The sequence below is a fragment of the Larimichthys crocea genome, chromosome XX, assembly GCF_000972845.2.
Source record: "Larimichthys crocea isolate SSNF chromosome XX, L_crocea_2.0, whole genome shotgun sequence".
Lineage (NCBI taxonomy): Eukaryota > Metazoa > Chordata > Actinopteri > Sciaenidae > Larimichthys > Larimichthys crocea.
The window spans coordinates 6,028,955-6,050,335 of NC_040030.1; the positions used below are offsets into that span (position 1 = coordinate 6,028,955).

The following is a 21,381-nucleotide window of genomic DNA, read 5'->3' on the forward strand; positions in this document are numbered from 1 at the left end:
CCCCAGTTTACATGATTTAGTACTGAGTAAGGTTGAGGTTCCTCTCGTGTGTGTGTGTGGCATCTGAACATACTCATGCCTGCAGCTTCTTCCTGTATTCCTCCATGTACGCCTCAACTGTCCTCCAGACCTGTTAAGCACAAAACACACACTGTCAGGTCATCGTAATACAACATTATGACACCACTAGTTTGGACAGACTTGCCTTTTGCTCTCTGACGAGTGCGTGAGCAGCTTCTATGTCAGGACTCATGATGCGGTCTTTGTCCCAAGCACTGCAGAGACAACGGTGACAGGACATCATCATAGTACTGTGGCCATGCTGGATATTCTGTCTTCATACTGTATTTCTAAAAGGAAACTCAAGTTTCCAGCTTCTCTGAACAACAAAATGTGCTGCAACTATTTACAGAGCTCTGTAAAAAAAAACAAAAAAAAAACATGCACCACACTGTGCTGCCTAATTAAATCAAGCACATTTAACACTTTGTCCGTATTACTACTGTTTATGTTGCAATTACTCAGACAAACATCTTTTCTCTGGTTCATATTTTGATCTGAACCTTGAACCTGTGCAGCCCCTCTCCTCAGATGTGACAGAGTTAGCTGTGGTACTTGTCATTCTCTACTAAAATTTGTATTCTTTACTCAAAGTGAATCTAATAACTTCAGGATGTTTGTGTAAAAGTAGCAATCATCATTTCCTATATTGGCTCATACAGTATTGTATCAGATATGAGTTTTGGTCATATTTTTAGGAATTTCTTTTTTCTCCAATCCTCTGTTATGTTTTACATTTTTGTCTTTTCTGACAAACTGTGTTTTATTTCTTCCTCATGTTTGGACATTGTTCTGTTTTGGTTAGGGTTAGCTTGTGCCCTCATCCTGTGAGTTGTTTAAAAAAAAGTTAATATCTTAAATAAATTAATAAATACTTTTAAATATAACTTTAATTAGTAGCTTTAGTAGTAGGAGCTACAAGCAAGCAGCACAAGTTCTAAATGCACGTTTGATAAAGTGCAGTGAACTTATATAAAGATGTGCACCACTTCATTATATACAGTAAAACTGAATAAGATAAATATAAAAGATACAGAAAATGTAGAAAGAAATAAACATGATGAACGATAACAAACGAAATATATAAGTTCAGTAGGTTTCAGTATTAGGACACTGTCAGTTAAAAGTGACAGTGCTGTTGCTGTTATATTATTGTCTTTGCGGTAAGTCCTGAGGCGTGTCTCACCTGACCACAGAGCGCAGCAGCTCGTAGACCTTCTCCAGAGGAGTGGTGGTCTTCAGAGGACGCAGGAACTCCAGAGCCTGGCAGGCGGCCAGCAGCTCTATGGCTAACACTGCATGACAAGAGACCCAGGTCAATTTGTTTCCAGAGGTGCACACTTTATCTGTGAGTATGAGTGCTGTGTCACCTTGCTCCACATGCTCCACGACTCTCAGGGCTTTGCGAGCAGCCCAGCCGCCCATAGACACATGGTCCTCTGTTGCTGCACTGGTGGACAGAGAGTCAACGGAGGATGGGTGGCACAGAGCCTTATTCTCTGACACTGTACAAATGGGCATACTGTAGGTTACAATTCACAGAGCTCCAGGTGTTTTGTTGTAAACACTTTATACAGTGTTAAGTTGACTGACTCTGACTGACTTTAAGTGAATTGTCTCAACAACTATTGTATGGATTACCATAACATTTGGTTCAGACACAAGAATAACTCTAGGGGTCCTTTAGTTTCTCATCTACCACCATCATCAGGGCAGATCTCAATTTGTCTCAGTTACAAAATACCTGTGAAACTAATGATATTCCCATCAGCCTTAGATGCTTTTTAGTGCTAATTAGACACACACACTAAAGTACAATGGTGCAAAGTATGAAAACATGCTACCAAACATTATGTTAGGTTTAGGCCACAAAGCTAGAAGATCATTACAACTGTATGAATGCTGTGTTTCAACTCACATCATCTGTTTACTTTTAGTATGTACTGCAGCTGCCCTGACAAAGGACATACTGTTGCATGCAGTATGCATACAATTAGGATATACTACTTTGTCTACTGTGTCTTGAACTTTGACCCTTTTGCTCATGCATCGTCCACCCATAGCGCAAAATGTGAAGTAAGATGAAAAAAGGATTGAGTGAAATAATAAAATACAATACCATCTGTACATTTTTTTTTCAAAACATTAAAATCACCTAAAATCTGAAAGAGGGTTCTGCATGATATATGACATTTCCTGGAAATACAAACAGACACACCTAAGGCAGCAGCAGTGCAGTGTGCAATCATGAAGCCATTGTTCAACCCTCCATCCTTGACAAGGAAGGCAGGCAGTTCACTGAGGTTGGGGTTCACCAACCTCTCAATCCTCCTCTCACTCATACTGGCCAGCTCGTGCACACCTATGGCCAAGTAATCCAGGACCTGAAACAGTAAAGTCAAGACAAAGTGAAAGAGGGTGCTATTCATCTAATGTGAACTCATTTGAAAACCAGCCGTTTCCACTGAGCCATTTACTGCCAGCAGTGTTTGAATCATTGCCAGACAAAGATCCAACATAAGAGAATTTAGCTGCAGCCTCTTATGTATGTTAGTTGAGTGTAACTTTACCTTGGCTGGATACTCTCCATGGAAATTCCCTCCAGACATTGTCTCCCCAGTTTCAGCAAATACCAGCTGGAGGTAAGTCAAAGGTTCATAACATGCCTTTTTTTTAAACACTGTCACCCTGTGGTTAAACACTGGTATTACATTCTCTAGAGGGAAAATGGCCCTATTACGTACTTACATACTTATTACATATTACCCTTAAAAGATTCAAAGAATCCAGAGAAATCTCTGCATATGCAAGAAATCAGATTGTTTCTGGAAATCATGGATGTCGTGTCCCCTGGGCTGAATTTACATTATTTTACAAAGCACCCCAACTTTTTTGGATTTGTAGTTCATTGCTTTCTTTCTGAGAGCTTTCTTACTCATGTCTGTAAATGTATTTGTCAATAAATTGAATGTTAAACTAGAACTGGTAGCTGGCTAGCTTAGCCTAGTATAAACACTAGAAGCAGGGGTCAGTCTGTCTCACTAATAAACATGATACATTGTTATGGAGTTGCCTGGCAACCTCACTGTGATGATGAGACTCCAGGCCCGTAAACACACATTTCTCCTAATTAAAACACGTGTTGATAAGTTAGCTTCATAAGTGCTGGTAGGTTTGCTAACTTAACTGTTTCTAGTCTTTGTGCAAGTTAAACCAACCAGCTGTAGCTTAATATCGACAAATATACCAAAATATGTCACAATATCACAAATTACACGAATGCTAATACAATCTTAAATGGACTTGATTCTAAAAATTATATACATGTACACTATATGTATATATATGTATATATTATATATATAACAACTAATGGGTTAATCAGCCAATTATTTTCTTAATAAATTTCTATTTATAAATTGCAAAAAAAAAAAAAAAAAAATAGTCAGAGGGGCCCACTATAACTTCCCAGATCTGAAGATGGATGAATGTATTCAAATTACCAGTTTTTTTAACCAACAGTCCAAAATCCTCTAATATTTAATTAAATATTAATTTAATAGATACAAGCAGGAAATAATCCCATTTAAAGCAACAGATCTTTAGAATTTTATCTTGGATTGAATTTGAAATTACTAAAAAAACATAAATAAGAACTATATATAACTCTGATTATACATGTGTATAATAGTAGCAGATGAATTTTCTGTGTCCCATTGAGGGGAACACATAGCAGCTGTTTGCAGGATACTGGGTTGTCTGTGGCACTGTTCAGCTCAGTGGATATCACATTGTGGACAAAAGCGATTGTGTCATTCACCACTCCATGAACCTGCAACAACCAGAGACAGCCAAATAAAAGTAACTTATTCATTCCATGACATTTGTTATTAATAGTGGAAACACCGTGACATTCCAGGGATTATGAAACGCAGCTTTAATTTCACCTTGACGCACAGCACATTTTTCAGTCAAAGTGGCACCACTCTTTCGTAAGTATAATGTATACTATTATTAACACACACACACACACACACACACACACACACACATGCATACACTATACCTGTGGGATACAGCGGAGAGTGTAGGCATCCTGAACACGACCGCATGATTTATGACTCTCTACAGGAAGAACATCATAGAGAGAGAGAGGAAACGTCCAAATAACATTACACAAGCCATTGTTTCCAAAATAAATCTGTGAACGTACATAGAATAAGATATACACTTTCTGTCTGTACTTTGTGTCGTTGTGTGTGGACGTTATCAGCACAGGGGTCAGTATTGTGCTGATTATGGAGGTCCTACCTGAGATCTGAGAAGGGAAAACATCAGAGTGTAACAGAGAGCGAAGCCTCTGGGCCACCTCCACCTGACCAGGGTGAGGTCTCACTGCATGGATAGCTACAACACAGAAATTCTGTTCATTAGTACAGTTGGGCCCAGTTAATAAACATTTATTATTATTTATTATTATTATTATTATTATGTATTATTATATTATTATATTATAATTATTATATTATGGATTATTATTATTATGAAGAAAAAACTCTTTTGACGTTATATCAAAGACCTATCAGCTAGCTTTGTTTTCGGTCCTGTGTCCTAATACTACTTCATACTTCAATACAAGACATGATAGTCTGATAGTATAATGTATAATATAATATGCATTCTCTTTAATTCTTTTCTGGTCAGCTCCAGAGAAAAATGTCTGGATTTTTAGCTGCTAAATATGCCTCAATATATATATACAGTATATAGTGTATATGTAATCATTAGTTAGTGCTAACACATACAGTATCTTGGCATGACATATTGTTTTGTTTTCTCTGAGAAATGTCATCAGTTCAGGACATTTTTCATGAAAATCATCATTCTGCCAGTTCGTTGTCTTGCAAATATTCTAATTTCTTTTAAGAAACCAAATAAATAATGATGAGAACTTAATATCAACTTGTTAAATCAATCTATGTATTGTTGCTTGCTTGACGTGATATTAAAAAAACACTGGTGTAAGTAATGAAATGAATGATGTCTGATTCGGTTTCCCAGTCCTGGAGTTGTCTATCTATGCTGACTCACTGTCATACTACATTACACTTGAACAGTACAGTCATCGTTCATTTTATTAGTAACATTAGTATTTTTCCTCCTTCACTTATCTTCTTACTCAGCGTCGTAACAGCTTTCACCACGTCAGTGAGGAAATGAGCAGGCGATGCATAAATAGTGGCTCATAATTGGCTACGATGGCTTCAAGGAAGCTGCCCTCTAATAAAAACCCAGAGGAATTTAAAGTCTTGTAAAGGTACCACTGTGGAAGGCCTTTGTTGTGCCTTTCAGGGCTTCCAGAGTCATGGCTGCAATGATGTCAGCTTGTTTGGCTACGCCCAGCGCTCTCTCCACAGCCTCCGCACCCAGAGATGATATGAGCTGAGTCCCATTGATCAGAGCGATTCCCTGTTCATCAACCAGAATCATGAAAATAATTCACACTGATCAACTGAAATTTACAGTACACACACGTGGAAAGTTGCATTGCAGGACAATGTTTTTGTTGCCATCAGTTATATGATACCAAAATAACTTCAGAGACCTGGAAACATGGCTTCATCACTGTATAAACACTGTATAAACACTATTGCTGTGTTTGGATGTGACCACATTAACAAAGACTGTAGATATTTATAGATTGCATTGTAATTTTACCGTTTACCTGTCTGACTACTTGTGCCTGTTGCCAGCTTAGATCTATTTTTAGCAATGTTGCTAAATCCTGAAAAGTTTCAACGCTTATGTCAGAGTGTAAATAAACGTTAGATATGATGGTCAAGTTTTAATAAACAGTATTTTTCCTTTAAGAATGAAGCCTGGTACCTCCTTTGGTTTCAGCACAAGAGGTTTGAGCCCATGGCCCTCCAACACCTGTAGAAATAACACCCAACACAGATATGATCGTTTACTTATAAGAGCTTTATACGTAATCAGTTATTTATTATTGGAAGAAACTTGAGTGAGTTAGTCATGAAGTAGGTTTCAGTCAGTGACAAAGGGTTGTTCACTTTTTGACAAGCGACTTGTCACATATCTATAAAGCATCTTTTGGCCATTAATAATAATATTTAATAAAAATGTATCTTATTAGAAAAGTGGCACAAAAAATAACCTCCAGGCCTTCAGAGTGTGTAACTGTAAGGAAACTCACAGCCTTGGCATCAGCCCAGCCGCTCTGCGGAGACCACATCTTGCCCTTCCCCGTCAGCCCCAGGGTGAGGTGAGCAAGGGGGGCCAAGTCCCCACTTGCTCCCACGGTGCCCTTTTCTGGTACCCAGGACAAGCAGGATGCTGGAACACACACACACACACACACACACACATACATACTCTATTTAGCAATAGGTAGTATGTAAATTATGAATATACATAACTGTATGACACATTATAATGTAGTTGTTAACGTATACTAGAGCAACAGATGAATGAGGCATAATATACCATACCACAGTTGTAATAGTATAAAACATGTCCTTGTATTTAAAGTCTGTGTTCTGAGTTTGTCAGACCATTATTATATGTATCCTATATGTTATTTAATGAAACACTTATTTATGAATTATGAATGGAGCATCTCTTCATTCATAAATACTTCCCTCTCCAACAACTGAGCAAACTCCATGAGAAAGGCCATGAGATGCAGCTGAAAGGCTCAGGAAAAAATCGAGTTAAGTTGTCCTTCAAAGTTTTTTTTTTTTTTTGTAAAAAATTGATCAAACAACTTCATCACATTCAGAACAGAGTTCAGAAGAAGAACTGAGCTCATTACACTCCTTCAAAGAACTGATACTTCAGACTGAAGAAAGGAGAGGACAGAGTGAGGTAAAATAGTGGTATACCATTGAAGGCCTTTATCATAGCGTCAAGGGTTTCCATGGAGACGCCACTGTGGCCTTTCGCAAGGACATTGATTCTCAGCACCAGCAACATGCGAGTCCTCTCTACACTCAATGGGGCGCCCACTCCTTCACACACACACATACATATAAACATGACTGTAAAATACTGCATATATTGTAAGTGTGTATTAAACCGGTTTTGTGTGAACTTACCAGCACAATGAGATTGAATCACATTTTCCTGCAACTGTCTGAAGGGGGAGAAGAATGTATGTTGATGCAGCATGTGTATACATGTATCATCATGTATCAGATGCTTGTGGTTAATATACAACTGAACTTACGTCAGTTCTTCTTTTGGTATGAGTGTATGTGCAAACTTTCCAAAACCAGTATTGACTCCATACATAACTGCAGTAAAAAAAACACAAAAAAACAATACACTCTGTTAAAGTATCTGCAAAGAGAACTGTGATGTTTCAACCCATGGACTGAAGAGAAGGTGGGAAAAAAAACATACCTCTGCCTTCTCTGATAAAACCATCAATAACCTCTCTGCTCTTTCTGACTTTCAGCTCTGCCTCGGGGGTTAACTGGAAGGAAAACAGCAAGCATCAGCATTTGTCTCCACTTTAGAAAGTGTGGGTGTGTTGACTTTTCTCACCTTTATTTTGAAGAGGCCTTGACCTAAGCTGACCAGATCAGCTGTGGTCAGACTGTTGCCATCCAGGAGAATGTACTGGTAGCCAAAACCAACATGAAGAAACAGTTAGCTGAACAGAGTGACTGCTCTTTGATGTGATTGAGCATAAATAGCAACACACCCACCTCTTTGGGCTCTTCATAAGAGTTTTGCCTATTTACAACAAGTTAAGGATATACTTGAGTTCAGCCAAACACAGGGTGAACATGTGCCAGTTAATTATAGAATAAAAACATGAGGTAAAATTATTTAGAAGCACATTTATATTTTACAGTGTTGCCAGAATGAACAATTTTCCAATTGGGCTATTAGCGGCAGTCTATGTCGGTAGACTAGTTGGGTTGGTTGGGATAGTTGGGTTAGGTTGGGTTGAGTTGGTTAGGTTGAAATTTGAACTTATCAAGTGAAACATTTCAATATCTGCTACATGGAACATTCATGGTAAATTCTAATAATAACGTTCCCCTAATACATGCCTTTATTCCTCATGAGATTTGTGGTACTGGATGGATGTGGTAGAAATCTGAAAATAATGATTACACTGCTGGCTTGTCTTTATGTTTTTTTGTTGTTGCTGCTGTTGTTGTTGTATTGAGTCTTTTGCAAATTATTAATTACAACAGAATAGAGTTAGGCAGAATAGAGCTGTTCAAGCGTTAAACATTTATGAGTGAACAACCAGTGAGTCCGGTTCTGCCTAAGGCAGAAGTAAGAGCATCATTATACAAATCAACACTATCATATACGTATAGAAACTTCACCCTGGATGTATTGCGAAACTGACAAAGTTGGCCCTCCTTGCTCACCTCACCCTGGGGCTGATGGGGAAGGGCAAGATGTGGTCTCCGGCTGGGCTGATGCCAAGGCTTTGAGTTTCCTTACAGTTACACACTCTAAAGGCCTGGAGGTTATTTTTTGTGCCACTTTTCTAATAAGATACATTTTTATTAAATATTTTTATTATGGGCAAAAGATTTTTAGACCTGTGACTCGGGTGTTTGTTTGTTTGCATATAATAATATATTATACATATTTTAAAAATAAAATTAAAAAGTTTTGTACCACTAAAAAGAAAATCACACACATACTGTAATTCCCATATATGGAGTCCACGGGACAGCATCTAATCTAATCTAACTTTAAATGATGTGAAAGTCAGTGGAAGGATACACTGCCATTGCCAGTGGAGAAGAGTCATTTTCTCCTGCAAAGACTCCAAAAACAAATAAAAAATGTGTTATTCTCAGAAAACTAGCTTATCGTGATGTGAGCATGCAGGCACATGAGTTGTGGACCCTTACCCAACTGCACAAAGTCATTGTCCTCCAGAACGTCCTCTGCCATGTCCTCAGGATGAAGGATCTCTCCACCCCTGCACCTCTGCATGCTAAACTCCATGTCCCCGTCTCTATCCTCCAGCTTTATGGCTTGACGGTAGCGCTGAAGGGCCTCAATTCCCAGTGTCTGGATGGAGGCTGCAGGGTCACCACAGGGCACCCTGAACCACTTGCCATAAACACACACAGACACACAGAGCATGATGAAGAGATATGGATCCAACAAGGTTTGAGGCTGCACCAGTACACTTGTTTGGGCGGTCCCTCAATAAGTGGTTGAACTTGTTTGAACTTGTTTGCTGAATTCATGCATACATTTATTTCTTTCCCTAACTGAACTCATTGCCATTGGATCAGACATTCTGTTTTCCTCACATGTTCAACCACCAACCCTAGTTATATAATGACAGAGTAGTAGTAGTTTAAGTAACATCAAACCAAATGTCATTTCTGTTCATTACAACGAGGCTGAAACTGTTTTTTCTATTTTAAATAGGACTTGTTTCCAAAGTCATAAACTTACTAGTAAGGCAAAAGTTTATAGAGTTAAATGGTTAGCATTATTTTTGGGAAAAACCAATAGAAAGGCTCAATGCACACTTTTCCCACATTTATGCTTACTACTATTACTACTAGGGTGAATTTTGGTTGTAACTAGTACTACTAGGGGGTGGCACGGTGGTTCCTGGTTTGAACCTCACTGGGGCCTTTCTGTGTGTGGAGTATGGATGTCTGCGTGGGTCCTCTCTGGATACTATAGCTTCCTCCGACAGTCAAACGACATGTTACGACATGTAATTGGTATCTAAATTGTCCCTAGGTTTTAATCTGAGTATGAAAGTTTGTTTGCCTCGATGTGCACTGTGAAGAACTGTTTTGTTTCAAACCTCCTTCCCAGATTTCTTCTCCTTGACACACTATAATATACTATGTTAAAAATGTGACTCATGTCTGTTCTTTACAACCTTTTCTAATCTATTTCAAATAACATTTTGGGGTCACAGGACGTATCCAGGCTGTGAACCATTCACTCCATGCTATTCATTGCTTGTAATCTTTGTCAGTCTCTGAGACTGGGCTTTATTGTAACCAGCCATTCTGTAAATACTTCAATATACATGTAATGTCAATGTAAAAATGTCATATTTCCTGTGAGTGGTCACCTACCAGTGCCTCTGGACTGGAAGTGGTCTCCGTTAGTCCTACGCCCACATGGCTCATTTCCTCCTATAGAATATCGGGGCTCGCCCCTTGCCTTTTTCCCCTGGAGGCTCATGTTTCCTGAGTCGCCTCCCGCACCCCCCCCTCCACTGTATGAATAAACAGCACACCGCAATGTCTGCCTGTGGGCTCGTACATCCCTTGACGGACAGACAAATAGACACACACTCTCACAATAAATTGGCCGCTCGATCTTCTGTCTAAGGAGCTACTCCCAACAAAGGACAAAACCCAGCCTCCTCCCTTTCCCTTTCCTCCTTTTCTGCTGTTTTACCCATATGTCCGTCCTCCCTCCCCAACTTCCATCCCTTTGTTAGGCCTTCTATAAATAACACTCTCATAAGACTGAAAATCCAAGTTCAAGTTTTACTGTGGCTTTATTCCGAAATGCACATTTGGGGGAGAACTAAATATTTAAAGTCTCAGGACAAGATGCTGATGAATTTGCTCTTCTTACCATCTGTGGGGTTTAGAGTGTGAAGTATGTCCTGAGGTCGGCACTTTTTAAGAAAGGTTTCCCTTGGAAGCATGACTGTGCTGAACAAATTTAATTGCTGTTTCCCTGTGACTTGGTGTGGAGTTGACATTTTTGACATTACGCCCTTATGGAACTGTGAGAATATTCAATCCACAAGAAGATGACACAGCAAACTGAAAGTAAATCAGGCCATTAAATGAGTAAATTGTTAGCCTGAGGTTGGTGCTAGGTTAAAACTCCAAAAGACGCCCAAAGTCCAAAGTAGATTTTTTTTTTCACTTTGGGAAGCATACCTGAATAATGAGTAGAGAAGCACAGTAAATGCATATACTTATTAACAGAGTTCGCTGTATTCATCAGTATGAAAATGTCACCAGATCTCCACAAAGAAAGGTCAGAGAATCTATAATTTTCTTTTCCTTTGTGGACAATGAAAATCCCCAGAAGAAAATCACAGAAACCTAGCTGGTAGTTTTCATCATACTTTGTCACAGAGCAAAGTGTTGACAGAGAAATGTCTGGGATTACCAGAATCAAGGTTCTCCAATGGACTCAGCAAAGGTTGCAAGATATCCACCAAAGTTTTGCGTGTAAGCTTTCTTCACTGGAATAAAAAACATGTTTCTAAAATCTATTGGCAACATTTTCTTTAATTCTAAAAATATGTATCAATATTTGGGCACACTGCACTTCCACCCACCACCACCAAACTGTAACCATTATTACGGTAATACCAGACCTTTACCTGGTGTTGAAGAAGCCATTAGCCCTATGAACAGCTGTCTGCCATGAAGTTTTCTCCATGCTTGATTGGTGCTTTCACATTCAAACATTTTGTTGGCATCTCAGTACTCTGAACTTCCAACTCTATCAACACCACAGACTTTATATCGCTGCAGCTGCAATTGTGGGCCAATCCCAGTTGCATGAAATGAAAGAATGCTTGTGGTGATCGTCTGCAAACAAAACCATACACCATTTTTTTTTAGATCTGGGTCGATACTTTAAAGGTATCAAGTACAGATACCCAGCCAGAGTAACAGGCAAACAGTCACAAGAGTGTTGAATGGAGGACATTTGAAAATATAACAACTTTGAGACACAGATAATTCAATCTCTACTCAAGGTCCACTTTTAACCATATTACACAGTCTTCATCAGCAGACAAAGTTTGCTCAGATGTCATGTAATTGTAGATATCGTGAGCACATTTAGGACTTTTAATTCAAGACCATGGGATATGTTGAAGAGCTCAAGAACAAGTAATTGGAGAATATTTTGTCACCTGTTCTTTCCGTAGTCAAAAATGAAATGTCAAACTCAACTGTGTAGAGTGCTAAGCAAAGGAGCATTTGAACGTCTTGACAACTGAGCAAACATCATCTGCTGATGAAGAGTGATGTGTGTGTTTACAGTATGACTCGTTGAGAACAGACAGGAATAGGTTTTCATGTCTTGTGCCTCCTAAAAAGTAAATGCTCCCAGGGTTAATAAAGCTCTATTACAACTGATAGAAATTTGCAAAGTGGTATTAAACTTATGAAGAGATGTGACACTCACAGGAAACAGTGAAGGAAAAACATTCCTTTTACAATTGATGGAAACCTTTGACATCAATGGACCTATCATGTAGTGTCACATCACTCAATATGATGTTTGCCAGAGAAAATGTCAGCTGGATATTGCCTGGAGAGATGTCTCCTCACAAGAACACAGCGTTATTCATCAGGAACCGTTACAGCGTGACTGTGATGATGTCTACCGTGGATCTGGACGACAGTTCACAATGTCAGCCAGAGATGAAGCCATGAAGCAGCACCACCAGATGAATCTGTGCTTGGTGTGTCCTATCACAGGCAGATAGAGGTATCTGTGCTGTCACTGATTCCTCTGAGGCTCCTCAACCCGATAGCTTCCTCTCAGGCATTGCGTCTGGAGAATGTTCCTCCAGGGTACACACACCATCCTTCTACTCCTTTCTTAGGTTATCATACGTCACCTCCTTCCTCCCTTCAACCTTTGACCCTCGTCCTCCCCATCCATTCTGAACAGGAAAGATGGTTGTATGGCGGTGAGAACTGAAGGAAGGAGGGTTAACAACAAAGCATTTCATGGTCAAAGCAGCGGGAGAGAGGCATTTGCACCGATCAGAACCTCCTGACACTGAAGTAAAAACCTCTTTCTCTTACAGAAACACAGACACACATAGTGTACTTAAGGCTCCAGATGCAGCTCCACTTGGTACCAGGCTTCAGATAACAAGGTGTGAGTGCTCTGCGTCTTATCATTACTCTCATGTCAGGCTTCCTCCCACACTAGACATGCTGTGCAGAGCAGAGTAGCAAACATCGAAGACCTGATGAAAGATATAAAATTCTCACTTCAACCATTACCCTATAAATATCACTCGTCAGCTAAACATGATGCATATATGCAAATGCTTCTCCAAATCAAGGGCTGAGAGGGGCAGATGAGGGTAGGACAGGATCTGCATTCACCAAAGCTGGAGGAGTTGTGTTTATACATACGTTGACGATGATTGGTACACTTTTGAGTGCACTAGAGTTCACAGCAACAGCTACAGCTAATTTGCCCTCATCTATCCAGAGCGAAGGTGACAGAGCTGGAATTTAGGAATTTTTTTGATTTTAGATAAGTATTCAAAAGCTTTTTAGGCTACTTAACCAAACTTTGTGCAACTCTAACCAGGATTCCACAGATATTTAAGCTGACGTTGGAGAAATGTTCATAAAAACATCAAATTTCACTTGAAGTTGACACCATACAGATGGAACAAGCTAGAACAGAAGAATTAGTATATGTTACACTGGCAAAGTGTGGAATAACACAGTTCTTCCATCCTTTGAAGAAATCTGAAAGAAAATAATTGACTCACTAATTTTCTCTCTAGTCCAACAGAACAAGCTGCAGCCTGCAGTTCATATCTGCTCTATAAATCATTTGTGCTGTGTAACACATCTAAGGTTGAACAAAACATGCTCAGGTACAGTATGTCCCACAGTTAACTGAAGCCATGGCAACATCACATCGTATTTACAACTAGAGTTGTCACGATACCAAAATGAGTAACCACGATACTATACCAGACAAAGTATCATGGTTCCGAGTATTATCACGATACTGCAGCCTTTTTATTATTATTATTATTATTTTTGTCAACTGCAATGTATTTGTACAAGTTATAAATACTTATTAATTACTAATGTTGTTTGGTGCATGATAAACATAATACTGGTGAAGTAAAAATTAGACTGAAACAAGTTTGAAACGAGTTTGGTTTTTTGAGGAAAATTAGTGGTGTCAGTCATAGACATATATACGTAGACGTCACCGCCATTTCGGATGTGGTAAAGTAACTGGCAACACACGGAAAAAGCTGTGCAAGAGTATTCTTTTCCAAGGTTTTTAACTTACACACAGAAAGACTGCAATTGTATAGCTGTATAGATATGTATGTTCATCAATGCTTCCCGTTTAGCTGTAAACACTCAGCATTAGAAAAATACATACGTTGGTTTGGTGCTTACATAAGGAGTAAACATTTATAATCATCACTTTAAAAGTTACATATGTTGTTTTTTGGTGCCTGTTTGTTTCCCAGATATATTAGTGTGTGTGTGAATGGGTGTATTAGAGGCATTAACTTAAAGAACTTTGTAGAAAGGCGCTTTATGAAGTTCAGTCCATTTCCTTGTATTAGTTTACGGGGAAGCAGAGTGTAGCATGCTGTGAGAAGCAGATAGGAGAGCAGAGGCGGCTGCTATGTAGTGGAGACTGGCACCGGTAGTAATCCATGGTAGTACCGTTGTGTAGAATTTCTAGTATAGTAGGAACCAGTACCGTGTAACTCTATTTACAACATCCAAAAGCATGATGGGAACAAAAAAATATGAAAAAGAGATCAATCTAAATCTGTCACCTTTTTATCAGTGTTCAGTTGCTTAGAGATCCAACTGAGCCAGTGTCACCTGTCACTCTGATCAAGAGTAGTTAGATATTAGGGGATTATATTGTGACGCAAGCTTAAGATATGTGGTGACTCTACCTTAGTCTTTATTTGGAACAGACACAGGATTCATGAATCATTATCGAACAATTGCAGTTATGAATGGAAAATGTGAATTTATGGAGCTTCATTTCCAGAATTCTGAATTTTAGAGATACGGAAATAGAATATAATAATGAAATAATTAAATTTTTGATATCAGATGTTCTGTCTTGTTTTGTTCTGTGGTTCTGTTGTTTTGTTCTATCCTTTCCCTAATAATGGACAGTTTCCTCCCCCTGTTATGTAATGAAAGAAAACTGGGTGAGCCAAATGTTGCCAAATCCTGAATGATGAACAGTGAGTTTGAGTATGCGGTACAACTATCGTGAGATCTTTACAAAACCTTTCAGTCTTGCGCACAGATGCCACAATAAATCTTCTCAGAGCTGAGACAAAAAAATGCAGTAAATTATGGGGAGGACTGGAGTCTTATCTTCCAGCGAGTGGTACCACGTCTCAAGAGAATTTCAGAAAGCTACGATAATTTGGGAAAGAAGCAGAGAGGAGCAGTGAGGTGGGAGGTTTGAGCTTGGTGAGGAGGGGGAAGAGGAGGTGTAAGGGTAATGGGGATGCTATGTGGGGAGTATGTGGGGAGTGTGTGTGTGTGAGGAGAGAGGACAGTGGTAAGTTGGGGGTGGGGGGGCATGAGTGTTTAAAGGAGACGCAGAAGGTGCTGAGGAGGTTACTTGTGGGTACAAAGAAGAATGCACACTCACATTCCTAGCATGCCCGCCTCATTGTAGCAGGCTAATGAGGCGAAGGGAGGGAGCGAGCGTTGGACAAAACCACCGGAGCGCCGGCCGGCACGGAGCGACTGAGCTCATGGCCGAGGAATTCCAAACGCCAGACATGAGCGGGAACGGCTCGGTGCCAGCAGTTTTCTAACAGTACATACTCCATCACAGAAACACACACGTCTGAATCAGGGCGAGAAGTCAGACATCATCATTGGGTAGTCATAGAAAATGCTAGTGTCACCTGATGACCTGTTTCTCCACCTGGAAAGAAATAAAATGTAAGAAAAACTGGCTCTGTGTGGTGATACACAGTATTTTCAATGTATGTGTAATAAACCTGAGTGTAAATGGCAGGGGGAAAAAATAATGTAAAATATTACAAAACAAAGAGTTACAAATGGACAATCAAAAGGAGCCGAGTAGATGGAGGCAAGAAACAGATTTTTTGAAAACACTAATCTTATCTGCTGCTGCACCGCTTTTTTTTCTTTTTTTTTTACAAAACTAAACAACCAACAGCCACGGATGAACTTACATTAATAATTCATGCGTGCGCATGATGGCAACTCTGCATATTCTGTGTTCCTTTGGAGTGCTGGCTGTGGTGAGCAGAGTTGAAATGCTGTCATTCGGAGTTCCAATCGGTCAATTAAAAAGGTTGTAACAGTTCTAAAACCATGTTTGAACAAATTAAAACCTACATATCCATCCATACATTTTCTGTAACCACTTGAGGGTCAGTATTGTGAGGGCCTGGAGCCTATTCCAGCTAGCATTGGGCGAGAGGCAGTCGCCAGTTCATCACAGGGCACATAGAAACAACCAACCATTCACATTCACACTTACAAGTAATTTAGAGGCACCAAATAGCCTGTGAAGAGCATGTCTTTGGACTGTGGGAGGAAGCCATCATAATACAAGATAGCAAAATATAGTTATATAAGTTTATTACAGCAGTACAACAGAATATCAAACTTAATATGGTATAACAATTGGTACACTGTGTAAAATATAAACAGGAACCAAATGTGATCATGTGAAAACATTAAAACTCCATATTTATTGGAAATAGCACAAGGAAAACTTAATATGCCCATTCTGAATAAAACATCAGGACACGCTCGTGTTTACTGCTCAGTTCATCAGCATCACGATTATCCGTTTGGCAAAGTTAGCTAGTTTCCTCCATTTTGCAAGTGATTTAGTGAGTAACAGTTTATTGATACGGCAACAGAGCCGGTTACACAGCCAACTGAAGCTGTAAAAACAAGCTGTGAACCTAACACTGATATATCAGCACGTGTTATGTTGATATGGTGAACTTGTAAAATACACCCTGTGAGGAATCGTTCGGGCCAAGCAATGTGATTTCATAATTTGTGAAATAAAAATTTTCTCAGTAAAAACAAAGCTTTCTCTCCTTAGTCGACCTTTTTTCAACCAATGAGAAGCTGAGTTTTCAAATTTTCACGTGACAACAAACATGAAGGAGGTGCAGATGGAGAAATTGACCCCGGTGTTAAGTAATCCAGTATCAACAGCAAACGACTTTTGTTTCTCCAGTTGCAAAAAGTTTCACCTGTTTGTTTTTTGGGATAAAAGTGTTCAAATGTACACTTTAGTATTTGACTGAAGTATCAGCACTGTGTCTGCCTTCTAACTATAATCATGCGCAAGCTGCAGTTGCAAAATCCTCGGACACAAAGTAGTAGTGATCAGCAATCTATTAGTGGCGAAAGTTGACATCAAAGTGGATGAAGAACATCCTTCCTACTTGTGAGTCACAGTTGACAGGTGGACCAATGACAAGAGACAACAAACCCTGTCACAACCAGGAAGCTCTGTGACACATCCTTCCCTCTCACCCTCCCTCCATCTGTTATTTTCTCTGTGATCTCAGTTCAGTGATGCGCACGTACACGTACCCTGTGTGTCCCGTCTCCAGCTGGCCTGATGAGGTGCATCATCCACCAGCCACGTGGAGGAAACAGAGGGTGAAATCTATGAAGAGCTCGAGGATCAAAACACTCTTTAAGCACTAAAGCTGACATAGAGCACACCGGTTCTGACTCAAACTGACTGGAACGTGTCCACGTTTTGTAAAATAATTCCCACAAGGTACGCTGTGGATGATTGATCGGACACCCAGGTATCAAACTCAACAAATAGATTTTACATAATTAGCTAAATTAGCTCTGCTTTGCGCCGCCTGATCTAAGAAATGTGAGCCAAATATCAACAACGATCACCACAATGAACCTCTACAAGCCCTTCTATCCCAGTGTTACCAGAGTTTTAGCTGTGTCCAAAATTCTTGGTAGAAACCTTAAAGGTACAGCCAGGCTGGGAAGAGTGTCTGACATAGCAAATAGAATTTATGTAACACTTTTCTGGTCTGTGGACTGTAAAAACACTTTGAAAACACTTGGTACATTCACCCATACACTGGCCAGTGAAGGATGATATAGCACCCCCATATCCAAAGCACTCATAATGATACTAGGCTATTATCCATCAGGAGAAATTTTGGGTCCAGTATCTTGGACAAGGACACTTCGACTAGACTAGGGCAGCCAGGAATAATACCAGTGACCTTCTGATTACTAGACGACACCCCAGCACCACCTCAGCCACAGTCTGACAGCGCTCCAACTCCCCTATTTGCGAATGATCTGTTTCTGTTCATCAGATTGTGCCCTCCAATGCACTCTGGGGCAGTTTGCAGCCAAGTGTGAAGCATCAGGGATGAGAGTCAGCACCATGAAGTCTGTAACCACGGTCTGCAGGAAATGGGTTGGGTCCTTCTGGTTGGGAATGAGTCATTTCCCCATGTGAAGGAGTTTACATCTTTTGTTCACGAGTGAGGGGTAAGACGGAGATGCTCTGGCTCCTCAGCTGCCAAATACGCAGCTACGTTCACCAGGTGGTGGCTAACTCTGCTGTTTGGCGATGGGAAGGTAGTATGCAGTGGGTTCATCATGACGATTGCTGCCTGCTATAATAAAGAAACCAAAACAATGAGCTGAAAGACACTATTATCATTTCAGCCTTTGTTTTTTCCACCACTGTGGATCAAAGTCAGTTCTGATGGCCTTCACTCGTGAAGGTATTTGTTAATTTCCCTCTAACACAGCAGAGCTCGCATCTGATAGACACATTAGCTACTGTTACACCCAGATGACTAACAGCGCTGTTAGTGAGGTGATTTGTCTGTCAACAAGTCAATCAAAATAACTGCGACTGAGAAGCCACACACATGCAACAAATGCGTGGCTTAAATACTTTCATATTACCCATGCACAAGCTCGAATGATGATAATGCACATGCACACAATAACGCAGCAATCCTGAGGTCACACTTAGTGTGAGTTTGGCAGAACTGCAGATCGAGCGTGACTCCTGTCCTGATGTTGAGGTCAGATCTTTGAAGCTCAGACTCTAAAGCTTTTTTTTTTATTAATGACTGACTAACTGTTGGAGGAAACACCCAGGAAAACCTCCACACCCCTGATCTTATCACTTCTATCCCCCCGACTTCCCATCAGCAGCCAGTGGAGTTTGCATCACGCCCCCCAAAAGCACAATAGCAGATTATTACAAAGTCTTTTTTTTTTTTTTTTTAATAGACACGCTTGTTGTTGTTGCCTTTCACTTTGAGAGAAAGATCTGGATTAAATCCAGTCGTGACCTGTCAGTCAAGGGAGATTTGGAACTAAGTGAATGGAGGCATAGTAAAAGTGCCCTGAAAGCAATTCCTGGGACGTTTGTGAATATCTGTCGTCATGGCTACAAGCGACTGAGTCAACTCGTTGATTCCTGCAGGGCAACAATCTGGCCAAACTGCCTGACTTTAATCCAAAAGTCAAACGCAGTGCCAGCTGGACCAATGTGCCTGTTTCTAAAGTAAATTAAACTGTCATCACAAGCCAGTGGATGAGGAACAAATGAATGGACCTGTTCATTGAAGTTTCTGTTATATATGCATGAATGATGCTTTTAAAATAAAGGATTTAAAATCTTGTGACTGCCGTGCTGTCTTGTGACATTTTGCAAAAGCAGAAAAAACTTTTTTTGTTGGTGTTTTATGCTAACCGACATGAAAATGTTATAGAGAAACATCTACAAGAGAGATCTACGGTGTTTGAAGGTTTCTTAAGATCTCTATCCACTTAGAAATCTCTTCTCTTCACAGCATCTGATCATAGTCTTTTTTTTTCAGCACTCCAGAAAGTCATCAAGACATCCTCCAAGCTGGATTTTTGCTTCCTTCACGTGATCAGCTGATCATAAATAGAGCAGAATGACAGCCTCTCTGCTGTGTGACGGGCTGTATTGTCATTCAAAATGAGAGATCACAGAGAAAGTTGCATTGCGAGCCCCTGCGAGTCTACGTGGAGAAGGGAGCTGTGGGTGGCCATAGGTCACTGAGGGTCACAGAAGAGTTGATATCCTCCCTCCCAAAAGCTTCATCCATCAAGCACTCTGATTGGAACTGAGTAAAAAAAACATAAATATGATTCAAATATCTGTGCAGGATGTTCAGCCCAGAAAAACCCCTGACTGTGGCTCGCAGACTTATAATAATCCCAAAAACTCATCACTGCTACTTGAGTTTCACACTCAGGAGAGGTTTTTACACAGTTTCAATTTATTTTCCTGAGCTTTCGACTTGCTCTGCCTCTATCAGATATGACATGTGTTAAACTGAGTAACATGGCTTCATACCCTAGATGCAAGTCCTTCAAGCCTGTGAATGCCAACCAATAAAATGACACTTTACTTTTTGGGACTCCAAGTTACAGATGTTACAGGTCTAATGCTCCACAGGAAAGTTACTCTGAAACCCGCTTGACAAAGTGGCTAAACTGTGTAATGACAGCAATGGCAACAAGACTTTTCCCCGTAAGCTTACACTGAGAAAGAAGCAGCTGTAACAACTCCTGTGAAGTCACCGAGCAGCTTCCATATATCAATAAACAGAGTCCTGCTTCCAGCACGGTGTCCAGCTCTCTTTATACATCCACGGTTGTGTGTGTGAACACATCCCAGATAGCTGACCAATACTGAATCAATGTTGCCAAATGTAAAAAATACGATCCCATCCCGATACAATTAAACACACACTGCAGGATACACTGCACAATCACAAGCTTTACATGTAAAACAGAACTTTTAAACAATTCTAACAAAGCAGAACATGTTGGAAAGGCTGTAGACTTTTACACCTGTGCCCCCTGTGACAGAGTTGATCAGAACACAAGAGGCATACCGTCATAACAATACAATACAATAACATCAAATTATATGGATGAATAAATGTTTGTATGAGCTCTTACAATGTATAAAGGATGCATAATAAAGAAATGCATATCAAGTGGTTGAACTCAAACCTTACATACATAAAGTAATCGCCCTTTCTGGAGTAGATTTGAGGACACTGATTGGCTAAATCGTATGTCAAACGTGGTTTAACTGCTCCATAGACCCGCCTCCTCGGGGTGATGTCTCCAGAGCTGCTGAGAGATGTAGTCAAGGGGCAGCATGTTGCTGCAGTTGGTAGTAATGTTTACGTCAGTGGTTTTCTGTCCGTGAGACCTGGTCAGTGTGTGTGTCGTCTTTGAAAATATATTTAACGTGACCTGACTTGAAGACATGCTGACTCTGTGAATCTAAACAGGCCTTTTCCCGTGATCAAACAGCTCTGATGTGACTTCACCCCACGTCCTTGAGTCATTTTAGAATAGAATCAAAAACCAGGGGGGAACACATTGTCTCACAGCTTCCTTTTGTTATTCAAAGTGTCCCGGCAGCACTGAGTGCAGAGCTCTGGGATTGGGCCGGACTGGGCCTGCCCTTGGTTCCTCATGATAAGGG

General features: G+C 40.1%; 1 protein-coding gene across 2 annotated transcripts; it reads right to left on the bottom strand.

Annotated features, from left to right (window-relative positions):
• Window positions 1–20: 20 nt before the first annotated feature.
• On the bottom strand, window positions 21–10,379 carry LOC104923765 (histidine ammonia-lyase). Of its 2 annotated transcripts, none has more exons than XM_010736946.3 (21): window positions 10,170–10,379; window positions 8,967–9,140; window positions 8,836–8,878; window positions 7,791–7,818; window positions 7,627–7,701; window positions 7,483–7,555; window positions 7,307–7,373; window positions 7,176–7,213; window positions 6,963–7,088; window positions 6,275–6,414; window positions 5,947–5,994; window positions 5,382–5,529; window positions 4,372–4,467; window positions 4,127–4,185; window positions 3,812–3,892; window positions 2,631–2,696; window positions 2,279–2,444; window positions 1,431–1,565; window positions 1,247–1,355; window positions 206–275; window positions 21–130 (listed from the first exon to the last, which is right to left on the bottom strand). In XM_010736946.3, exons 1-21 carry the CDS (start codon window positions 10,276–10,278, stop codon window positions 74–76), a joined length of 1,908 nt encoding a protein of 635 aa, XP_010735248.2. In that variant the 5' UTR covers window positions 10,279–10,379; the 3' UTR covers window positions 21–73. The 2 variants fall into 2 exon arrangements, with proteins under 2 accessions (XP_010735248.2, XP_019113418.1); XM_019257873.2 differs by having other exon boundaries at window positions 8,967–9,171; window positions 10,170–10,362.
• Between the last annotated feature and the right edge of the window lie 11,002 nt (window positions 10,380–21,381).

What these genes read in the sequence shown, in the direction of transcription:
- LOC104923765 (XM_010736946.3), bottom strand. Translation starts at nt 10,278, where the DNA reads ATGAGCCTCCAGGGGAAAAAGGCAAGGGGCGAGCCCCGATATTCTATA. An exon ending in ACAGTGCCACAGACAACCCA is followed by an intron (nt 2,697 to 3,811) that starts GTATCCTGCAAA and finishes ACTTACCTCCAG; the next exon opens with CTGGTATTTGCTGAAACTGG. An exon ending in CGTGGAGCATGTGGAGCAAG is followed by an intron (nt 1,356 to 1,430) that starts GTGACACAGCAC and finishes CTTGTCATGCAG; the next exon opens with TGTTAGCCATAGAGCTGCTG.